Source organism: Phlebotomus papatasi, chromosome 1, assembly GCF_024763615.1.
Source record: "Phlebotomus papatasi isolate M1 chromosome 1, Ppap_2.1, whole genome shotgun sequence".
Classification (NCBI taxonomy): Eukaryota; Metazoa; Arthropoda; class Insecta; order Diptera; family Psychodidae; genus Phlebotomus; species Phlebotomus papatasi.
Window position 1 is genome coordinate 4,981,883 of NC_077222.1, and position 21,424 is coordinate 5,003,306.

A 21,424-nucleotide genomic window follows, 5' to 3' on the forward strand; every position below is an offset into this window, starting at 1 on the left:
TTATTCAAACACACCAAAAACACACCGCCAAGCATACAGGGAGGTGTGGGTGGAACTCTGCACATACCAAACCCCTTCGAAAGCGCGTCCCCAAGTGCGAGAGGGATAGAAAAGTGCCCCAATACACTCATGCGTCGTCATTCACAGCTTTCCTTGAATCAGTTTTCCACTCACCAGGCGCCCAAAAATACCACAGAATTGGATGGAAAAGTTAGCAAGGAAAAGCCAGTGGGAAATTTATTGATTTTTCCCCCAAACACACATACAGTCAAACGGGAGAAAATGGAGGGAAAACACCAACGAGATAAGCTTTTCCATTCAAATGCAAAATAGCTCGTGTGAGTCAGAGGAAAATCTCACATACAAACGCAACTTTTCCCTAACGTTTTACTTCAACTTCCAACTCAACATCAAAGAGTGGTATATTTTCTGGATTGCACAGTATCAGGAGAACATAGAAAAATCCACATAGTTTACTTCCCTCGTAAATATTTCACCTTTTTCACCCACGCAACGTCACAAATGACGCCAGAAGTTTGGGAGAAAGTCGCTTTGGTGGAAAATCCACCCATAAAAAAAAGTGAATTTAATCCATCGTCATTTGAACCAATTTTTATTCCATATTCACTGCAAAATTTTAGCTTCTTCCAATGCGTGAGAATGAATATCCCCACCGATTTTGGGATAAATCCAACTTTTCATATCCATCGATATGCGGATACCATGAAGAAAATCCAACCCCTAAGAATTTCCCTGCTAAACCAAAAATTTCTCTAGTAATTCACTCTCCCTTTTCTCTCTGTCGCTCTCTCTGCGCCAGATTTTCTCAGACATTCATTGATATACGCGAAAAGGAGAAGAAACGTGGACCACGTGGATTAATGACACTCCCACAGCGAATTGATAAGATAGATGAGAAAATTTCCCCTGAAATTACCAATGACACCGAACACCAGCACCAGCCACTCTTCAAGCCAGAAGACATAAAGGAGTTGCAGGAGAAAATTAAGAAGGAAATTGAAGAATCAAAGCTTCAGGAAAAGGAAATGCAAGAACTTCAGGTGAGGATTTAAATAGAAAAGTTTGAAAAGCAATAGAAAAATCTATTGCTATAAAGAAAAATCATTTGTTCTCTAGAAGAAATATTGATTTTCTTACAATTCAGAAGTGGGATTAAGTTATTTTGTTGGTAACTCACGGAATTATCACTGGTAAAAATAAAAGGATCAAACTGATCAAAATTTGGTCCTTTTGCAAAGGATGGATCAAATGAACGATAAATATGCATTCAAAGTTTAAAATTTGATCAATCCTTTGCAAAAGGGTCGAATTTGGATCAATTTGATCCTTTTATTTTTACCAGTATTCCAATTTGGATTTTCCATGATTTTTTTTTATTCGCCATAATGTTTTCGTTTTTAGCATTTTAGACTCTCGCTAATTCGGCTCTTTTAAGATCGGGCTATTTTGTAATTCGGGCGGCAATTAAATTCGAAAAAAGTATGTTGACATTTTTCAAGTTCGATTATGATTATCAAATGGAGCAAATATGCTCAAATTTGTCATGATTTGTCTTAATTTTGATGTGATTTTGCATTATTAAGAGGTTTTCATGAAATTTATAATAGCAATGACCATGTAAACTCAATATGAGTATGCAGATAAACAAAAAATCGTTGCATTTCGAACAATTTACTGCCCGAATTTCTCTCTAATTCGGTTGACATTTCAGTCCCAAATGCCCGAATTTGAGAGAGTTTACTGTAAGCGATGTTTAGTTTGTGTCTCCGCTAAAATGCACGAATATTTCGCTTAGAGTTCTTCCCTTAACGTTCATCGCAAGTTCGTCCCAATTTTCTATTTTTCTAAATTATTTGAAATAATGGCCTCAATTCTGACACCAAGATAATTGGATAGAATCTTGATATCCAAGACGTATACCATGAGAATTTCAAGATTTCTTATCTTCTTATTACGGATCTCTGGTTTTTATAAGGATTTTCTATTTAATACAGTAGACTCTTTCTCAATCGGGAATATAGGACAAAATGTCATCCAAATTATCGAGAGATTATCTCATCAAAATTATTGTAAATTCCACAAAAAGCGCTCAAAAAGAATCACGATACAACAAGGGGAACTACAGCGAATTTGGACAAATTTGCTTTAAAATTGAACTTGAAGATTGTCAACAAAATTTTGCGCCCGAATGAAAAAGAGCCGATTGAGCGAGTCTGTATACCCGATAATTGATTTTCCAAATTTCTGTGGAGAAATTTCAACATATTCAGTGAAAAAGAAAGGTATTATTTGTCAGAAGTGACGTTTCATTAGAGCGCCCACATAGCTGACAACTGAGATAGACAGCGACAACTGAGCGATAACCATTTTTTTGCACTTCGTGTCTCGGCTATGACCTTTTTTGGAAATCATTGAGGAATTACAATTTTTCATTCCAAAAGCTCCTGACGCTCCGAACATTTTTATTCGCGTTAATTTATATTAATTACCGTTTATTTTTTAATCATTAAACAGTCAAATTAAAGAGCTAAGTACATCGAAAATCATTCATTAATGGAAAATTCTTCCAGTACTTATAAAATATCCTGAGTTTGCTATAAATTAAATCTTGGTAATATCAAAATTGTTTAGACTTCTTGTGATTCTAAAATTGAAACTCTCATTGATTGTTATTATTTGGCAACAAATAATAAATTCAATCAATAAATCAATATTTTAATGAATAATTAAATTATTTTTATTCCCTATTATCCTTAAATTAATATTTGCATTTTGTCAGGTATAAATGTATTTAAAAATTTTGAAGGGTTATATGAAAATCTACGAGATTCGAAAAAAAACCGCAGAGATTTTCTAATAAGTTGAGAAAATTTTAAAATGAATAATAGTAGTAATTTTCTATTTTATATATTTTTAAATAACACCCAATATCTTTACTAATATTTATCTAATGATTATATTAAATAAAAGTAAATAAATAAGAACAAAAATAAATAAATAAATAAAAACATGATTAATTCCATTCTGAAAAAGCACAGACATCAGCGCCCATTTTTCTTCACCACTTGTGGTGAATATGATTTGTGTCCAGGATACCAATTTTTGGTTACGAATCGAAACAATTTCAAAAATCGTTTCCGAAGCTTTCCTAAAATGATTTCCGAAAGTTCGGGATATAATCTCCCCTAGCTATGTGGACACACTAAATGGGGAAAATCTTGAAATCTTGGTTCTTAGCTAAGACGCTTAAGCCGTCTTCAGACTAGAGGTTTATCCCAGTTCCCGAAGATTTCAAAATCCTAAATAACAATTAATTTTATTGATTTTTTCAGAATGTAATTGATCATTTGCCCTTAATAATCTGATTTTAAGTCCAAATTTTCTAAAAATTCTTTACAGTTAAGGAATTAAAGAAATTAAGCCATACGACTAAGCTTTACGTCTGAAGCCCGTATTATAGTTCCATGAATACTTCGCATCAGAATATGAAATACTCTTTTCGGAAATATTTGAAAGCTTCAAATTTTGATCTTGATCTTAATCTCAGAATTGAGGCCAAATGGTAATATCTAATATACAGTAGAGTTCCTCAAATTTGAACATTTGGGGAGTATAGATGACATCTCTCACTCCTCAAATTTGAACAATATTTTCAAAAACGTAACGAAATTCATGGGAAATGCACTTTCCCTAAATTAAGAAAGATAACTTTAGGGAATATATCAATGTAATTCAGAGGTGTGCAAGAACCGTTGAAACCGAATAAACGTCAAAATAAGTTTGTTCTGGTAACGTTTTGACCATTGACGTACATGTTTCATTTGACGTTTATTCGGTTTTAACGGTTCTTGCACGTCTCTGATGTAATTTATTGTTAAAGAAATGGAATTTTATGAGGAAGTTAATATAATACGATAAAAAAGATCAAATTTGAGGAACACTACTGTACGATCAAACAAACTTAAAAAGAGTGAATTTGTTTGAGAAATATTTTCAAATATTTTTTTTAATTTATGGCAAATCATAGAAATAGCTCTAAAGGTTGACGTCTCGGCTATTTTTATATACCTTGTTTCCACAAATTTTACATTCTTAAAACGCTTTATACAATTTTGAAAGTGTAAAAAACAATCTTTTTTTTACAAAACTCTGAAGTTGTTTGTGCTATGTTTATGGTAAGGGTGGGTGTCTCGAATTTTAAATTTCTTTATATTAAATATCTGTAATTCCGAGAATTACTTTGATAGAATTTTCATAATGAAACTTTAAGCTTGACTTCAAAATATTCAAAATAATAAAAAAAAAATCAATTTTTTGCATTGTAAAAACTACTGAATTAGTTTTAATGGTTGGTGTCTCTACTAATATAAATATTTTATGGCATCTTTTTCCACACAATTTTTCTAGTTAGAGGGTTTTTGTAATATTTTCAATGCTTTAGCTCAAAGAGAGAAACACATTTTTTTCTAAATCTAAAAATTGCTATTTTTTAATATTTCTTTTAGGAAAAAATAAACCGTGAGATATTCAATTCCAAAATCTTCAATTTGGAAAATAGAGCAATGTACGTGAACAATCGAAGACAAAAAGGCGCTCTGAGTAGAATTAAACTGTCCGGGACATCCCTCAAAGCCCGGAGTCTGATGAATCTTCACAACAATGAAGTTGGAAGAAGAGTAAGTAGTTAAGTTCATAAAAATTCCTTAGTTTCTAATTACAAAAATTAATTTGCGACAAGTGATGTTCGTGCTATAAAACAGTGTCATTGAGGAGAATAAAATTCCCTCTAATATGATAAAAAGCAATAAATTGATTCCCACGCCTCCGTCTCCCAATCCCAACTCATCCCAGCACGAGATAATGCGAAGCTTCGATAAAAAAAAGCCCCAAGAAAATGTTGCATCTCTTAAGCGTTTTGCAACATAATTCATTTTGTGAGATGAGATTGAAAAAGAGGCTCTCAATAAAAGTTCAATTAACTCGCATGATGCTCGATAAGTTAAATCTGTCTAAATATCGATTATAATCCCCAATAATCTCTCTCTCAGTTTTGCCAATAAATTGCATATTGAAGGTGCTAGATGAAATCTTAATTAATTCACTCACCTTGCTCAACACGATCTTCTCTGGGGTGCTCTCCTCTTTGTAGGCCGTCATCAAGAAGTCGCGCATCACATGCAAATGTCACGGGGTTTCCGGTAGTTGCAGCCTCATCACGTGCTGGCAGCAATTGTCCTCTATGCGTGAAATCGGTAATTTATGTCTTTTCTGGCTCTTGAAGGAATTTGAGTGGTAAATTGATTATCCTTGTCGCTTGCAGGGAATTATCTTAGAGAAAAATACGATGAAGCCACCAGAGTGAAAATCAATAAGCGAGGACGTCTACAGGTTCATGATTCGCGCTTTAAGATACCCACGGCTCTTGATCTGGTGTATTTGGATGAGAGTCCTGATTGGTGTCGCAACAGCAAACAACTCCAATGGCAGGGTAAGTACGAGAAGGTACTCTACCTTCGAAGGTTCATGTCTTCGAATAATGTAAATTTTCTTTTATTTTTCCCAAGAGACTGACGCATTTGTATTAATTATTAGTTAGCTTATCATCAATTGTTGATAGTTACGTGATAATTATGTGTAAGGGCCTTGACAGACCTGAGGATTAGCCGAGAAACGGCTTAGCGCAAGGGGGAGATATTATGTCAGAAGTGGTGTACAGGTGAAAATGAAGTGCTTGGAAGTCTTTGGAAGTGGGAGTACTCGAATATAAAGTATTTTCCAAGGGCATGACGTTTCCTATGTTTCCCATATGTTTCTAGCGTGCCGAAAAAACTTTTGAGTTTATTAGCTATTTTCTGTCATTGTAGAATGAATTAAGAAATAATACAAATATAAAATAAAAGCCAATTTAATAACGAAGAGGCAACCGAAAACCCCAAATTGGCAACCTACGTAGTTTTGGAGATATCTTGTGAAATGTGTACGAAAACAGGAAAAAATTTACACTAAAACTGGTCGCATTTTTAGAGCTAATGTCACCCCCTGGTATTTTCTGTCTAATTCCGTATTCTTCAGACAACGTTACTTTTAGTTGAGATTTTTAATTCGAGTGGCAGTGTAATTTGAAAAGGTTTGTTGACATTTTCAAATGACAATGAAATTTATTATAGCTTGATTTGTGTCGTAATTTTTCCGAGGAAATATTCAACTGAATAAAAATTTTCTTTAATTTTTACAGGAATTTCAAATTCATATAGTGGCTCACAAATAATGGCATAGCTTTTGCAATTGGCTGTGAATAAATTTGATATAATTTTTTTCTAATAAAATCTATAAATTCGTGGAACTTTTTCGCGAATATCGTTAAGAGGTATCCCAAGGGTTACATCCACCAATTTTTGTTTACCTTTTTGAATATACTGGAAAGGTTTTATTGTATTACATCTCTTCGATGCTAAAAGTATTTGTCAAAAAAAATCGATTTTTGGTTTTACAAAATGAGGAACGAAAGGTGCATTTGTAATATTTAATTTTAGACTAATTTTGGAAAGATCTATCTGATGGAGTTCCATTAAAAAAAAAGAAACATTTAGGGGGTTTATTTAAATCGTGTCTTTTCTCTAAGATCTATCTCGATCTATTCTTCGAAATATCAATTCCATTTTAAACAGTCTCTGTCTCTAATATTGATAGAAATATTGTGAGTATCCTAGTGAAAGAAAATTTGTGGATAACAATTAAAGAGATTGTTAAATGGGAAACAGTACTTAGATCGTATTTTGCTATTTAGAAAAGCCTGGATATGTTTAACTGCTCGATACTTGGGTGCTACATTCTTTCACTGAAAGGAATAAGGGGAATTTAATAAAAAGTGAAGATACGTCTGAAGTGCTGAATTAGTTGTTGCACTCATACTTTTGGACTTTGTAGTACAGTTTCAATAATTACAAAAGACAATATATTTTTTTAGATACCCTATTTTCCAAAAGTAGCTTCACTGGTATCTTAGAAAAATTCAAAATATGTTGATGCCCCTTCGTAAAACGCAGATAATATTAAGAAATACAAGAATATCTGGCGCTAGAAATTCAAAATATAAGGAAAATGCTAAAAGTACGTGTAAAAATAGCTTTCGTTAATTTTTTTTTAATACTAATTAAATTTTTCATAAGATTAAATAAATTATTGATTTCTAAGTATGAGAAGTGCATGAAGTGCAGGAAGTGCTGGAAGTATTGCAACATTTTCGAGAGTGTTGCGAATTTTCGGAAGTGTGAAGGCCTCTTCCATACAAATTGTGGAAGTGCCTGGAAGTGGTGTACACATTTTCACCCAAATATCTCCCCCTTGACTTAGCGTAATTATACTCGAAATATAATGGTTAAACGATATTTCTAGCATTTTCCACTAAGCCGTCTCTCGGCTTAAGTCGTAAGTGTGTCGAGGCACGAAGTCCCTTAGGAAAACCAAAAGAAAATCCAGATATTATTCAAAGGCATGAACGTTCGAAAGTATAGTACTTTCCCCTAATGGCCTCTACACACTAGAGAAAATTTAATAATAATAATAATAAACATTTATTCATGCCCCAAGCAAAGCATTTTACAATTAAGGGACTATACAGAGTTTTTCCTATACAAGCGTAGGAAATTTGCTTCAATATGGACATAAAATGCTCTAGTGTGTAGAGACCATAAGTCTCTCGGGAGAGTCAGATACCCAGGTTTTACAAGTTTTTCTTTCAATTTAAGGCACTCACGGGAGGGTATGCAACAAAACTTCGTCAGGATTGGACAGTTGCTCGATCCTGTGCTGCGGAAGAGGCTACAACACCAAGAAGATCGTCGTCCGGGAACGTTGCAATTGCAAATTCCAGTGGTGTTGCCACGTCAAATGCGACATTTGTGTGAAAGTTATCGAGGAGTACACTTGCAAGTGAGGAAATACAAGGCCAAGAAGTATCAGAAATGCTCAAAAAGACCTACTTCCGGCAATATTTGAAAACATTGAACTAAAGAAAATCCGACGGTCCCAACGCCATATTTGTGTGCCGCATTCTCCCACTTTAAACCACATTTTTCTCACAAATTCCACCCCACATCGCTCTATCATAGTTAATACTATTTATTTATTGTAACTCTATCGTCGCATAAGTATTTAATGTAGTGAAAAATCGTGAAAATAAAACTTATCCTCAAAAGTTCCGCCATCACACTTTTGTTTTTGTTTTTTCACTGCGGCTTGGTTTGATTTCAAAGCGAATATGGCGAAATGGTTCCTGTGTTTGCCACTGGGTGCGTGATTATCGAAATGAAAAGTCAACCCAATAAAAAATGTCTGCTGTGGATTTCTTCTGGAGATTTCTTTTGATGATTTGCAAAAACGAGAAAAATTGCTTAACATTCCATTGATGGATTTGAAAATGCAATGAAAGTATCAGTAGATGCATGGCAAATTCAATTTGAATAAAATTATTTGGAATTATGCAAATTTCTCATGTGAAATGTAAACAAACTGCAATGGACAATTCCAACAGTTCTCTGTGACAAGATCCGACTCTTCCAACAATTCTCTGCTGCGAATTCTCTGTTGTGAGTGACGTCAAAAGATGGTAGACAGACTTGGTAAATTTTTTTCTTATCCCTAAAATCTTCATTTTTAGAGTAGAAATAGTGGAGTAATTGTGGGTCAAGTGAGTGAAAATTGCAGAGGAGATAGTGGAAAAGTGTCCTATGGAGAAATTTCTGTGAAAATTGAAGGATTTCTGGGTGAAAATGAGCGTTTCGTTTTTGTGCCTCTCCCAACGTCAAATTCTCGACGGCCAGGGTCAAATACTTTTATCTGGAGAAGCGCGAGGAGGGCTTCATCAGCTAATTCTCCTGCAGAACAATACTGCGGAACAATAGGCATGAATTGGCAGTGGCAGGTGGTAATTTGGTGGGTGGTTTGTGGGACAAATACAGCATTTACGCTTCAATTGACTGAATTTTTCACTGTCCGGAATGTGAAAGTAGGGCTTCAGGGTGCCCAGAAATGTCCGGGAGTGCCCCAAATCGCATCCAATGGTAGGCCAAGAGAATCTAGAGCAATCAGGGCAAAAAAATCGCAGAAAAATTGTTGATAAAGAAGTTGTGATTGTTGAGAAATTGGATGAATCACCCCGCGAGACTGACTAATCGACTGGCAATCGCGAGAATGGGAAGAAATCCTCATGCGGAAGGGCTCAAGGCTCACCACTTTTCCACTTATCTCCCAAGAGATTGCAATTTTTGCAACTTGTCACTCAATGCAAACAATCCCTCTCGAGAAGTGCATTGTGGCAGAGAGATTACTCGAGAGAATAGAGAGAAAGTTTTCTGCTCCGGGAAAAAAAACAGAAAAGTAAATTGAATTAACGTGTTTTTCCGTGCTTCCCTCTGAATCTTTTTCACAGTGAACAGTGAGGCAAATGCCAGGCGAATAGCCATGGTTGAGAGTTGCTTCGGAAGTTCCGGACAGCCTCTGGCCATCCTGGGACGTGTCCTCGTGGGCGAGGGTGTTCTCACGAAGATGTGCCGCAAGAGGGCAAAATCCCGCCAGTTTTTCCTCTTCAACGACATCCTGGTGTACGGGAACATTGTGATTGGGAAGAAGAAATACAACAAACAGCATATTATTCCCCTGGAGGAAGTGCAACTTCAGGGTCTCGAAGACAATGCACGTGAGTCCGATGAACTTCTAATCTTATCTTAGAAATTGACTAAAAAGCCATTTAAAAATGAAATGAAATGAGTCGAAAAATTGCTCTAAAAGTTGCCAAGAATCTTACAATATTTCCTCCTAATTAATTCTCGCGAAACTTCCGAGATTCCAACGAAAGAAAAGACATGTGTAGAGAACTAGGTCGTGAAAGAATATTTCATTATTCATTAGCATTCAGAGGTGGGCTTATTCTTTACAAAAAAAAACCATTCATGACATTTTTTACCAGTGAGGAAAAAATATATATCAACATTTCATTCAAAGATGGCGCTAAAAGCTGTAAAAAAAATTACGGCGCTTCTAGCGGTGATTGTATAAAGCTTTAATGATTACAAAACTTCAAATATTATATTTTTAAATTGTTTATAGTGCGTTTCCAAAGCTTAGACTTAAAAGTAATTAATAGTTAAGCAAAACAAGTAACAAATAATGCGAAAATAACCGAGAGCAAATAAATAATATATGTGATTATATAAAAATCTCACCTAAAAAAGCAGAAATAAATAGGTTATTTATTTAACTTTTTTTCTATTTATTTGTTAATTGCGAAAAACTTCACGAAATAAGAAGAATTGTAAAAACACAATGTTTAAATTAAATTTTCAGTTCTGTATTGCTTTTTCATTTTGTTTTTCTAGAAAAGAATTTTCAATAATACTTCTATGAAGCATTTCTTAATTTCATTTCAACCAAACACAATATTTTATTTTTTACATTTTACATTAATATTTAGAAAAATATAAAAAGTCATATAAAACTTATATTGAAAAAAATAAAGTGGCAGAATCGCAAGACAAAATTCAGTATCAAATCTCATCCTCGACTCGCTTAATTTTTGTTTTTGTTTTTTTTATTTTTTCATGCAATTTTGAAATGAGAAATTTCAAAATTCTCATTTATTTCTGTTCTCCTTATTTAAAAAAAAATCTATCAGACATTTTAGCAAAGCTAAATTGAGTCTTGTGTATAATATGATTTTGGAGAATTTAATTTTATGAAGTTCTGAAGCTTCGAACAGAATTCCAGAAGCTGAAATGGTAATTTTTGCTAAAAAAAAAATGATTAATTTTTTATTGTGTTCCAAAACGCTATTGTATTTTTAAAAAGGAATTTTCGGAATTTGACACCGCTATTATATGGAAGAGAAATTGTCAAATATCAGAACGATTTTCAGAAATTTTCTTTAGGAGAGCTTTTGTATTCAAAGTTTTTTTTTTCTTTTTTAAAATTAAGTTGATTTTTTAAATTTTGTTTGAAAACATCAAAACTTATGTCGATTAACTTTATATTTAAAAATTATAAAAACCATATTTTTTAGTGGAATAATTTCAGTTTGATTCCACAGTAAGATGATGACATAAATTATTGTCAGTACTGTAATAATTTTAGCCGTGTCACACAAGTCTTAAATTCTAATCGTAAAAATTATTGTGAGGAGTTATAAAACCAATAATGTTTTATAATAAAATGTACAATGTGGTTTCTTTAATATCGAGTTCAAATAATTGATTTTTTAAGGAAACTATATTCACTGAATGCTAACAAACGATTTGTTGTGATCTAACACCCTTTTTGAAAATGAATTTCACTTCAGTTTTTTTTAGTCATTACAGAAGAAAAAAACGGACATAAGTCAAAACTTTTCGAGGCATTTTTAGAGTCATGTCCATCCACTTCCATGAGTTAGGCTCTTCCGCAATAATTTTGCTTAGAAATTTTGTTTATAAAAAATAGCTTTGGAAATCTTGATATTAAGAGCCTTATGCCCAGCGCACAATAACTTTTGTCTGTAAAAATGTTTTTTGACATATCAGTGAGAGTGAAAGAGATCTAAATATAGTCATCTCACTCACTCTCATAGGGAATTCCGAAAACATGTTTACAAAACAAAAGTCATAGTACGATGAGCATTATTAAAGGAATTAGTGTAAAATTTGATTTAAAAAAAATACCAAAATCAGTAAACAAGTAATTTTTATGTGAATGATTTTTAGTTATTTATATTTTTAAAATCTTGATTAAGTCGAAACCACTTGTGGCAAAAATATATAGTAAGAATTTTTTGCACTTATGACTTCTTGATTTTTTGAATATAAATATGTTTTAAAGAGATATATTTATATTAGTTTTTTCTATATACATGCGTATTTGTTAAAATTTAGGGAAGACTGGGGCAAAATTTATGAAATTTAAAATTTTAAAATTCGATATCTTCCAAGAGAAAAAAGACTGAGGCTTCAAATTTTTGTCATAGATTTCCTTCATGAACCTCAATAAACGTCAAATGTTTTAAGGAATTCGAGCAAGGAATATAGAAAATAAAAAAAAATAGTGCCACTTTTATTATTTTGACTCAAAAGATAAAGCTAAACTGAAAGTTTCGGTTCCTGAAAAGTTGTCAAAAGGAAATTACGACAAATGCTGATTTAACTGACGATTTTCTCAGCTAACTTCGTTCAGTTCAACACGCCCAATTTGGCCTTCTGCCATTTTTAAGCCGGCGAAGAGAATTTTCTTGCCAAAAACAGTGTTAGGAAATAACTTGAAAAGCACATTTCTCGTTCAGATAATAAAAAAAATGATTGGATAAAGTTACAAAGGAATAAAATTTCTACACTGAGAAAAAATGGGGGTGCGATTAACTTTTTTCCTCATAACTTTAACCCTCTAACGGTGTTTTCTTTAATATGCGAAGAAAAGTTCTAAAACAATGTTTTCCAGGATAATTATGATCCAATAAAGTCGAAAAAACCATCCATTCTTCATTATCTTTTTTAGTTTAGGCGCTAGGTGAGAAAATATAATTTTTTTTGAAACTCTTTTTACTTCCAAAATTCACATTTTTAGTTTTTTTCAATTTTTTTAAATAAAATATACAAAGTAGAATGACATAGGGGAAGTGCTTATAATTTTGGACAGTCTACATATAAGCATCGATATCCTAAGTTTGAAGTGCCATATTTTCAATACTAATTGACTTTTCTTGTTACTCTCTTTTCAGAAGGATTGTTTAGAAACTTGGCAAGCTATTTATCATCTCATTTTTACTAAAATTAGTTTTAATACGTTTAAAAATGAATTGATATGTAGAGGTGACTTTGGCTCTTATTTTGGACAACTTGTTTATTAATTTGTCCAACTTGTCTGTAAATTTGGACAGCTAATCCGCCTCAATAGGATGCCCATTGTTCTTCATTTGATGAACCAACCTTACCAAGTCCTCTTCCTGTTCATGTAAGGGAAACGTAGAATGTCACAGAAGCCCGGAAACTTTCCATATCATTCATTAAAGTGAGTTGACTTCGATACTCCAAGTACGTGCAGATTCGCTCATTCCCTGACCCTTCCGGGAGCCTTTCATGGCATTTCTCGCTACATCTCTTTCGTAGAGATGATGCTGCTTTGTTTCTCCAGGCATTTGTCCAACCTAGTCATCACAAAAGCTAAAACTTCACGAAATTTCGTGAGAAAAACACCTGTCCAAAATAAGAATCATCACCTCACTGGTGAATGTCTTAAAAAATTTTCCATTTTTCACACGAAAAATATAATACACAAGGCAAATCTCACTTCAGGTCAAATGTACAAATCATCAGTAACGTGAATCAACACAATATTCAATGAATATTCAATAATATCACTCAAAAACAGCGAACAAACTTTGTTAGTACTTCACCAAAACTAAATAAGACTGAAGTAAGCCACGAAGTTCTGTCACATTTCTCGTAAGCAATTGCTCACACTGAATTTTCAACAAAGCAATTTCAACTCAAATCATATTCAAATTTTAACGTATTTAGTGTTAAAATCTTCCAAAATGAACAAATATTTAGATAGAATTCAGTATTCATCAAATATTGGAATAAAAATCCATCATTTTAATCAATTTATTTTTAGTGTCCAATGTTATCCTTAAAGTGTCCAAAATAAGAAACTGGACAAAATTAGAAGCATTTCCCCTATCTTTCAGTAAAAAATAAATTTATTTTAGTCAGATGACTTTAAATCTGTATTTTTATGGAAATTGGAAATGAGTTTTTTTGCACAAATATTTTTTGTTGCTTTTTCTCTGACCTGTCACACAAAACTGGGAATAGCAACAAAACGAAGAGTCAAAATGAGTTCAAACTTTCAAGAGATGTTTATAAGGCTATTACCGACGACACTTTATCACTTTTAAATAAATAAAACCTTTATTGTCGCTGTAAATGTCATTTTTGTGAAGACCGCCTGGAGGCGGTCTTACCCGTTAGAGGGTTAATACAATTACAGTGCCCGCTTTCTAATCCGGATCACCGTAATCCGAACGAGTTCTCGACGGTTACATTTAAAATACAGTAGACTCTCGCTAATTCGGCTCTTTTAAGATCGGGGTACTTTTTAATTCGGGCAGCAGTTGCATTTGAAAAAAGCTTGTTGTCATTTTTCAAGTTTGATTATGATTATCAAATGAATCAAATATGCTCAAATTTGGCATGGTTTGTCTTAGTTGTGATGTGATTTTGCATTATTAAGGGGCTTTCATGAAATTTACAATTAATATGAGCATGTAAACTTTAATATGAGTATTCAGGTAAATAAAAAATTGTTGCATTTCAAACAATTTGATGCCCAAATTTCTCTCTAATTCGGGTGACATTTCGGTCCCAAATGCCCGAATTTGAGAGAGTCTACTGTAATGTATTTTTTTGTCATAATAATGATAAGAATAAATTATGAAAATTAGATGTATTAGCGGTAGCGAGAGGTGTGGCTTGGCTATATGTAAAACGCTATTTTTCGTATATTTCCAAAGGAAGCTGAACCTAGCCATAATTTAATTTAGATCCACAAATGTTTCGTATATCTAAATTGCATCACGATTAAGTTCAGCTTTCTTCACAAATATCTGAAATATAGGGTTTTCAATGTAGTCCCATCCTATATTAAAAAAAAATTACATGTTTTGTAAAATTATTATAATTATATGAGTTTTAACTATATTTATATTCAAAATCATAAATTGATATATACAAAGAATCAAAGTTTTTTTTTCAGTGTAAAAGGCTGCTTTACAGTAGTCCCAGTCAAAATTATACTTCAGTTCATGTTTCCACTCTGTATGCAATTGTCATATCAGACATCAGATATTGCTTATCAGAAACCTATTTAGCTTTTTCTCTTGAAATAAAAGTACATGTATATTTTTTTAATCGCCCATAAATAAGGTATTTACACCTTATTTTTTTTAACCTTTAGTCTTTCCATTTTTTACACTTCCATAGTAAACAATTGAAAGATGTAATCTTTACGACAATCTTGCTTGCAGAAAATTCTCACCGATTTCTCTCTTCACATTTTCTAAGTTATGCAAATTTTCTCAACATACATCATCGCGAGGAGGTTCTAAGCTATAATAGTGGTCAGTAAATAGCAATTTCCTTAATAACTTTTGTTAATGAGAAAGTCGTAAAAAATATCTCGGAAAACCATTTTTTTTTTTCACCGTTGTAATAGAAGGCAACAAAAATCACTCGTGACTATTTTTGTGTAAAATGAGATGTTCTGATAAATATTCTTGCGAAACTTTGAGAGCTTTTTTTTTTTAACTCGAAGTGCAATTTCAAGCTAGAAGCTGCTTTGAGTGATAAAACTGATATATTAATGATTCATTTCCTGGCCAAGAGAGCAAGAGCAAGAGAGAAATTTTTCTCGTGAGTGATCTTGCACCAAAAAACGATCGCGATCTTTTTCGTGGGGCAGCGTAATGAAAGAAAAGTGTGTTGATTGTTTGATTGCAGAATATCAGAATGGATGGCTAATTAGGACCACAACAAAATCATTTGCTGTTTATGCTGCCACGAGCACCGAGAAGCAGGAATGGATGGCGCACATTAATAAATGCATCGACGATCTTCTCCGTAAGAGTGAGTAGTTTTTTTTGGCGGTTGGCGAACCGTGAAGAGCCATTGCGATGGGGGAGAGATATATTAAAATGGGTGTTGTATTGCCTTTCTGGTTGCAGGTGGCAAGAAGCCAGTGGTGAATCATGCGGCTGTTTGGGTGCCGGACAATGAAGCGGCTATTTGTATGCACTGCAAGAAAACTCAATTCACCATGATCGTCCGAAGGGTGAGTTTTCTTTCTTTCTTTTCTCTATAAATCATAAATTTTATAAACTTTTTTTTTAAACTATTTTTCCCAATACTGTTTTTTTTTTGTTTGAATTCGTGCAAAAATGCGACAGAGCTTTCTTTTGAATGTTGAAAAGAAAATGTACCAATTAATTTTTTTTTCTTCATGTGTTATTGTCTTGTCTTACTGCTTCACTTTCCATCCCATTATAACAATTCAGTTTGATTTATTTCTTCGACAATGGGTTACTGGTTTACTCTTTATATCCATCGAAATGCAAGAATTGTTTAATTGTTAAAGTAAAAAAGAATATGTACAGGAAGGGCTTCTAAGTGAACTTAGAGGAAGCTCTAAATGAATTCCAAAAATTGACTTAAGTTCCTTAAAAGTAATTTTTATTAGCTTCAACTTGAAGTTAATAACCAATTTCAAGAGAATATTTACCTTAGCAGATTGATGAAAAAGTATTTGAAATATGGATTTACTATTAGCCAAGACACACAGCAACGTGCTATAAAATAACATATGAAAAAGCTAAGACATCATACCAAAATGAGATTTTCTCACTTTTGTCTATTAAAAAGATTGAGTTAATTTTTGGTTGCATTAAAAGCTCATTCATTGATAAAAATCTAAGTATTAAATATATATTTTTTTTGCAAGAAGGTATGTGTCTCAGCTCATCGTTTTTAAGTAAAATTCGTAGATTCCCCAGACAGACTTTTACTGATTGAACTCCACGGAGAGAGCAGTATAGGGGAAAGTACTCTCCCTTCGAACGTTCATGCCTTCGAATAATGTGATTTTTTTTTACTTTTCCTAGGAGACTTACACATTTAGTCAGGTTATTATCAATTTATTAATAATTATGTGATAATTAAGTAAAATCTCTTAGGAAAAATAAAAGAAAATTCACAGTATTCGAAGGCATGAACGTTCGAAGGGAGAGTACTTTCCCCTTATAATCCCTCGATCTTTTCATCGCTCCTCAAAATTTCCACCTTCCACTCCCCGGAGACCACTTAAAATCTCTTGGAATCTCTTAGAAAATTGCTTATTTTTCACAGGAAAAACGTAATTCACAAGGCAAATCTCAGGCAAATTTTCAGGTCAAATGTACAACTCACCATTAATGTGAATCAACACAATATTCAATGAATAATTAATAACATATGGCCAGTGAAATCTGCACAAAGTTCAAACACAATTTTCTCATATTTTTACATAGTTTTACTTTAACTTTTTTTCATGTTTTGAAAGGTATATGTATGAACTTATTTCAGAAAAAAATTCGGTTCGATCCGATGAGCTTTTCGGCACATTCGGGGAACTTCCGCCATTGATGTCGCAAATGTGGATGTTGGCATCTTCTTCAACTCTCGTTTTATTTTTCCCTTCAGCGTGACTTCGGTTTTGGGTCGAAAGTTTCGGACATACACCTTTCACTTAATATTAGCCCAAAATGATTTAATAGGCCTCAATTGGGGGACGTTAGGGGGAGTTTTCTTCCTTCTTGACAACAGGTATGTCAAGTTCCTCCAATGCGTTCATTGTCTTCCTTGAGTAATGGCTGGGTACTAGGTCTGGCCAGAAGATCACATTGTCCCTTCGATGATACTTATTGATGAAAGCTTCCAGCTTGGGCAAGCAATCTCTGATATAGACGTCAGAATTTTGCGTTAGACTCTTTGTGAGGAACGCGGGCTCAGACATTCCAGCAGCACTGATTGCAAGCCACAAAAGGACCTTTTTCGGGTACTTAGTATGCTCAACGTACTTATCTTGTCTACATTGTCGTCACGTACATAGTAATACTGCCCCTGCCACTTATTACCATCCATGGTGAAATAGGACTCATCGTCCATGACACAAACAATGTCGTTCTAAGCGTGAAAAACATTTTGGATCAAAAGAGACAAACGAATTTTCTGAGTCTTTTCCTGAGTTTCTGAGACAGCTGCCTTCGGTTTTCTGGTTCTCCTCTTTATTCCAATAGACTCCAGATACTTCTTCACCGTTGTTTTGCTACATTCAAGTTTGTTACCAAGCTCACGGTACGACTTTGCAACTTTATTGGATGTTAACTTGCAAGTCGAGCCCGCATCTTCGATTGACTAAGGGTGCTAAAATTTCCAGATCCCTTAGCTCGTGTAGTGATTTTTCGCTTCCCATAGTTCGACAGGATGCTATAAATACTCCTTCGCGATATTCCCATAGTCACAAAATGTTTTACGACTTCAGATTTATTCAATGTGGGATGACTGTCCTGAAAATTACAAACTAATTTTCGTCTATACTCTTCAGTATTATTTGTGGGAGCCATGTTTCCTAACTAAATCTAGCAAAACTTTTATGTCATGTTAAGAACACATCTGGCAATACTGAAAAGTGGTATAAAAGTGACTGGTATACATTTTAATTTTTTTTTAAGCCTTCAAACTTTTGTGCAGATTTGACTAGCCATACGTTAATAGTGAGAAATTTTACACAGATCGCATTTAAATAATTAATTTATCCGATTTCACACTATTATAGTGTTAAAATTTTACACATTTTCAATTTAAACAACGTTGTTGAAAATTTTAAACTATAATAGTGGTAATTTTCAATCACGTGACAATAAATTACCAATGTGCATTTTTTAAACATTTTTAAATCAAACAACTAAAATGGTCGATTTTGCACTATTATAGTAGTAAAATTTTACACATTGTTTTGCTGTGTAGGAATATTTCGTTATTTTTTGCATTAAAATTTTATTATTTCCGTTTAAAATTATCTATACTTACCCGAATATTATTTATCAAAATATATTGTCCAATCTTCTGCAGTCAATTTGGAAAATTAATATCAATTAGAAAATTGTTACGTCAAAATTATAGTGTAAGCAAAGACACACATCATGAAGATCTGTTGTCTATACTAATCTATTTATTTATTTTTATTTCATTTATTTATTTCAAATATTGCTTTTGAGCTTGAGCTCTTGGAAGCAAAATTTTGACAGATATAGGTTTACATGTACAAGGAATTCAATGTTTATATGATAGTGGCCACCGCCGTCTTAGCGTTGGTAACCAACCTCCATAGTTATTCATTTCCTCTCTCAGAATTTACATACAAAATAGAATATTTCATTTCATAAAATAGAATATTGTAAAACAGAATTAAAAACTGTTTTTTGTTTTTTTTTGTGGGGCAGTCCTGAGTTAGACATAAATTTTAATGATTTTTAACCTCTGTGGTTGGTGTGTGTCTCGGGTTACTATGTGTCTGGGGTTACTGTGTGTATCGGATATGGAAACGTGATTTCGATTGCAAATCCCTGTATATCTGAATGTTATTTGGGGACTGCTATATACATAGCTTCTTATCAGAATCCTACCAGAAAGTCCCTAGACACTATGGCGGAATTTTCTGTATGGTTTCTCTTTTTCCTGCAGCACCACTGTAGGAATTGTGGAGCTGTAGTTTGTGGACCGTGCTCTTCGAAGAAATTCCTACTGCCGCATCAGAGCTCAAAGCCGGTGCGCGTTTGTCTGGATTGCTATGACACTCTGAGTCACACAAAGACGGAGCAGACCAAGAATGCCGCGGCCCCAAATTCCGCTGCAAACTCCGCACCAAATGCCAAGTCCAACAATAACACTCAAGACAGCTCCGGAGAAGATGATTCTGATGATGATGAAGAACAGAAGGAGACACACGATGAGGTGGGTTGATTGTGTGGTAATTTATCGTGGGAAGAAAATGCTAACAAAAGATGGGAAATTTGTTCCGGAAGGTTGCTTTTCAGTTCTTTTCTTATTGAATGGTTTTTTTTCTCTTCAAAATCTTTCTCTTTCAGCCAAAATTCTACGGTGATGGTGACAAGAATGACGAGAAGTGAAGCTTATGGTCAATCATTCATCATGGATTTGGTTTGATATAAGAACCAACCAAAATAATCCCCCCTTTTCTTTCAGTTGGACATTTTCCCAGGGTTTTCATTTCGCAACTTTTATAATTAAAGATAAAAATTGCTATACTAAAAAGTTCCAAAAAAAAAAGAATTTGTTGCGGTTTCATTTTTCTACAACGGCGATGAAACTCAATAGAAAGTGAGGATAGATTTTAAAATAAAAGTATCTTATTGTAATTTCTTATAAAAAAAAGAAGCTCTTAATATTGTTGCAATTTTATTATTCATTAAAGAAAGAAGCAAATCTAGTTTAAGAAATGCACCTTCTTTCATCAAATCATTTTTTTTTTCTTCTATTTCCTTATACCCTTTTTAATCCCCACACGAATATCGAGATAAATAGATTTCTTTAAAGATAATAAAAGAAAAGCGATTTAATTTAAATGAAAAAGAAAAATTATTGTCACTTGGTTGAAATTCTCCGAAGGAGTTTAGTTGAAAGTAGAAGTAAATTTTTATTTCTAAGGAATAATGAGTGTTTTTAGTTCTGAAAAGCATCTGATGAATTAAATCGGATTTTGTAAAAGTGTAGCATATAAAAAAAATTGAAAAATAAAGAGGATATTTTCTATTAAAACAACTTTCTTTTTATCTTTGCAAACTATTTATTTTTTTTTTTTAATTTATGGCAAGTGTAACATTATTGTACGCTATCTTCTACTTATTTTTTAAGTGTTCTCAAGCATTTTTTGATAAAAGAAATTTTGTTGTTAAAATGTGATGTTCACGATGTTCAACAGTGTTGCTTTTACAGCTGTGATTCTCTACAAATCTCAAGCTTTGTGATCCTTGGTGTGATTTTGAAGAAAGAACGGTAAAAGATATCGACTTGTGCTTTTTTGCAGAATGACTCCTAGTTTTCTAAAGTCAGTCGGCGTTGCTGTCAAATAAATTCGAATCTTCGAATTCGAATAGCGAAAACAAAACTGAATCGTAAAGACATTTTAGTATGTTGTAGCTAACACTGAAATCTTTCCAAATTTGTACTAAATTCATTACCCAGCGTTCTTACAAGGGAAGTCGTCATCAAATTCAGATTGGCTTCATATTAAGAACATAGACGAAGATAGGCATCATAAGGAACGTGTCATACTCAAAAAGTGCTAATTTTGTTTTCCTTTAAAATACAACACTTTATGATTTCATAAACGGCATATCATAAAGAAGATCCGATAGCCAGCTGAAGCAGCGGTGGAGCAGTGGGCTAGCGCACAGTGTTTATAACGCAAAGGTCTCGGGTTCGATTCTGGTTCAGAGGCATTTTTATTGTTTATTTTTTTTTTTAACTTTTATCGATCTAGAAAGCCAAACAGTAAGAGATATCGACTTACAGTCTTCAGTAAAGTAATAGCTCTCGACTTTATTTATAATTTTTCGAAATTCGAATTTCCAAAAAACATGTGATTTTTTTTCATTTTTCTAAAAATATGACCGGTCAAATCGCTAGCTTGAATTATGAAAGGTCAAAGGTCAACCATCTATATAAGGCTCAATTTAAAATAGAATTGCTTAAATTTGGATATTTTAATTAATAGTGAATCTATTACGAGCTATATATTAGGTAAGATTCTTAACACTTCGTAGAACCCT

General features: G+C 33.2%; 2 protein-coding genes and 1 long non-coding RNA gene across 6 annotated transcripts in view; 2 read left to right on the forward strand and 1 right to left on the reverse strand.

Annotated features, from left to right (window-relative positions):
- LOC129798529 (uncharacterized) overlaps positions 1-7,841 on the reverse strand; it is a 68,641-nt gene extending 60,800 nt beyond the window's left edge. The window contains exons 1-2 of the long non-coding RNA XR_008751426.1: positions 7,778-7,841; positions 5,128-5,349 (exon numbers count right to left, since the gene is read on the reverse strand). This is a non-coding gene — a long non-coding RNA (uncharacterized LOC129798529). The remainder of the gene's footprint in view (positions 1-5,127; positions 5,350-7,777) is intronic.
- Positions 1-8,232, forward strand: part of LOC129798501 (protein Wnt-5) — a 63,272-nt gene extending 55,040 nt beyond the window's left edge. For all 4 annotated transcript variants that reach the window (XM_055841683.1, XM_055841682.1, XM_055841684.1 and 1 more), the window contains exons 6-10: positions 821-1,061; positions 4,527-4,697; positions 5,171-5,273; positions 5,342-5,509; positions 7,770-8,232. In XM_055841683.1, the coding sequence (XP_055697658.1) occupies positions 821-1,061; positions 4,527-4,697; positions 5,171-5,273; positions 5,342-5,509; positions 7,770-7,957 (871 nt within the window). In that variant the 3' untranslated portion in view covers positions 7,958-8,232. The remainder of the gene's footprint in view (positions 1-820; positions 1,062-4,526; positions 4,698-5,170; positions 5,274-5,341; positions 5,510-7,769) is intronic.
- Positions 8,233-8,585: 353 nt separating this feature from the next.
- Positions 8,586-20,411, forward strand: LOC129798516 (pleckstrin homology domain-containing family F member 1 homolog). The gene is made up of 6 exons (XM_055841717.1): positions 8,586-8,642; positions 9,452-9,718; positions 15,540-15,665; positions 15,764-15,870; positions 19,317-19,586; positions 19,721-20,411. Exons 1-6 carry the CDS (start codon positions 8,627-8,629, stop codon positions 19,760-19,762), a joined length of 828 nt encoding a protein of 275 aa, XP_055697692.1. The 5' UTR covers positions 8,586-8,626; the 3' UTR covers positions 19,763-20,411.
- Positions 20,412-21,424: the final 1,013 nt, after the last annotated feature.

What these genes read in the sequence shown, in the direction of transcription:
- LOC129798516 (XM_055841717.1), top strand. An exon ending in GGGTCTCGAAGACAATGCAC is followed by an intron (nt 9,719 to 15,539) that starts GTGAGTCCGATG and finishes GTTTGATTGCAG; the next exon opens with AATATCAGAATGGATGGCTA. An exon ending in CGACGATCTTCTCCGTAAGA is followed by an intron (nt 15,666 to 15,763) that starts GTGAGTAGTTTT and finishes TTCTGGTTGCAG; the next exon opens with GTGGCAAGAAGCCAGTGGTG.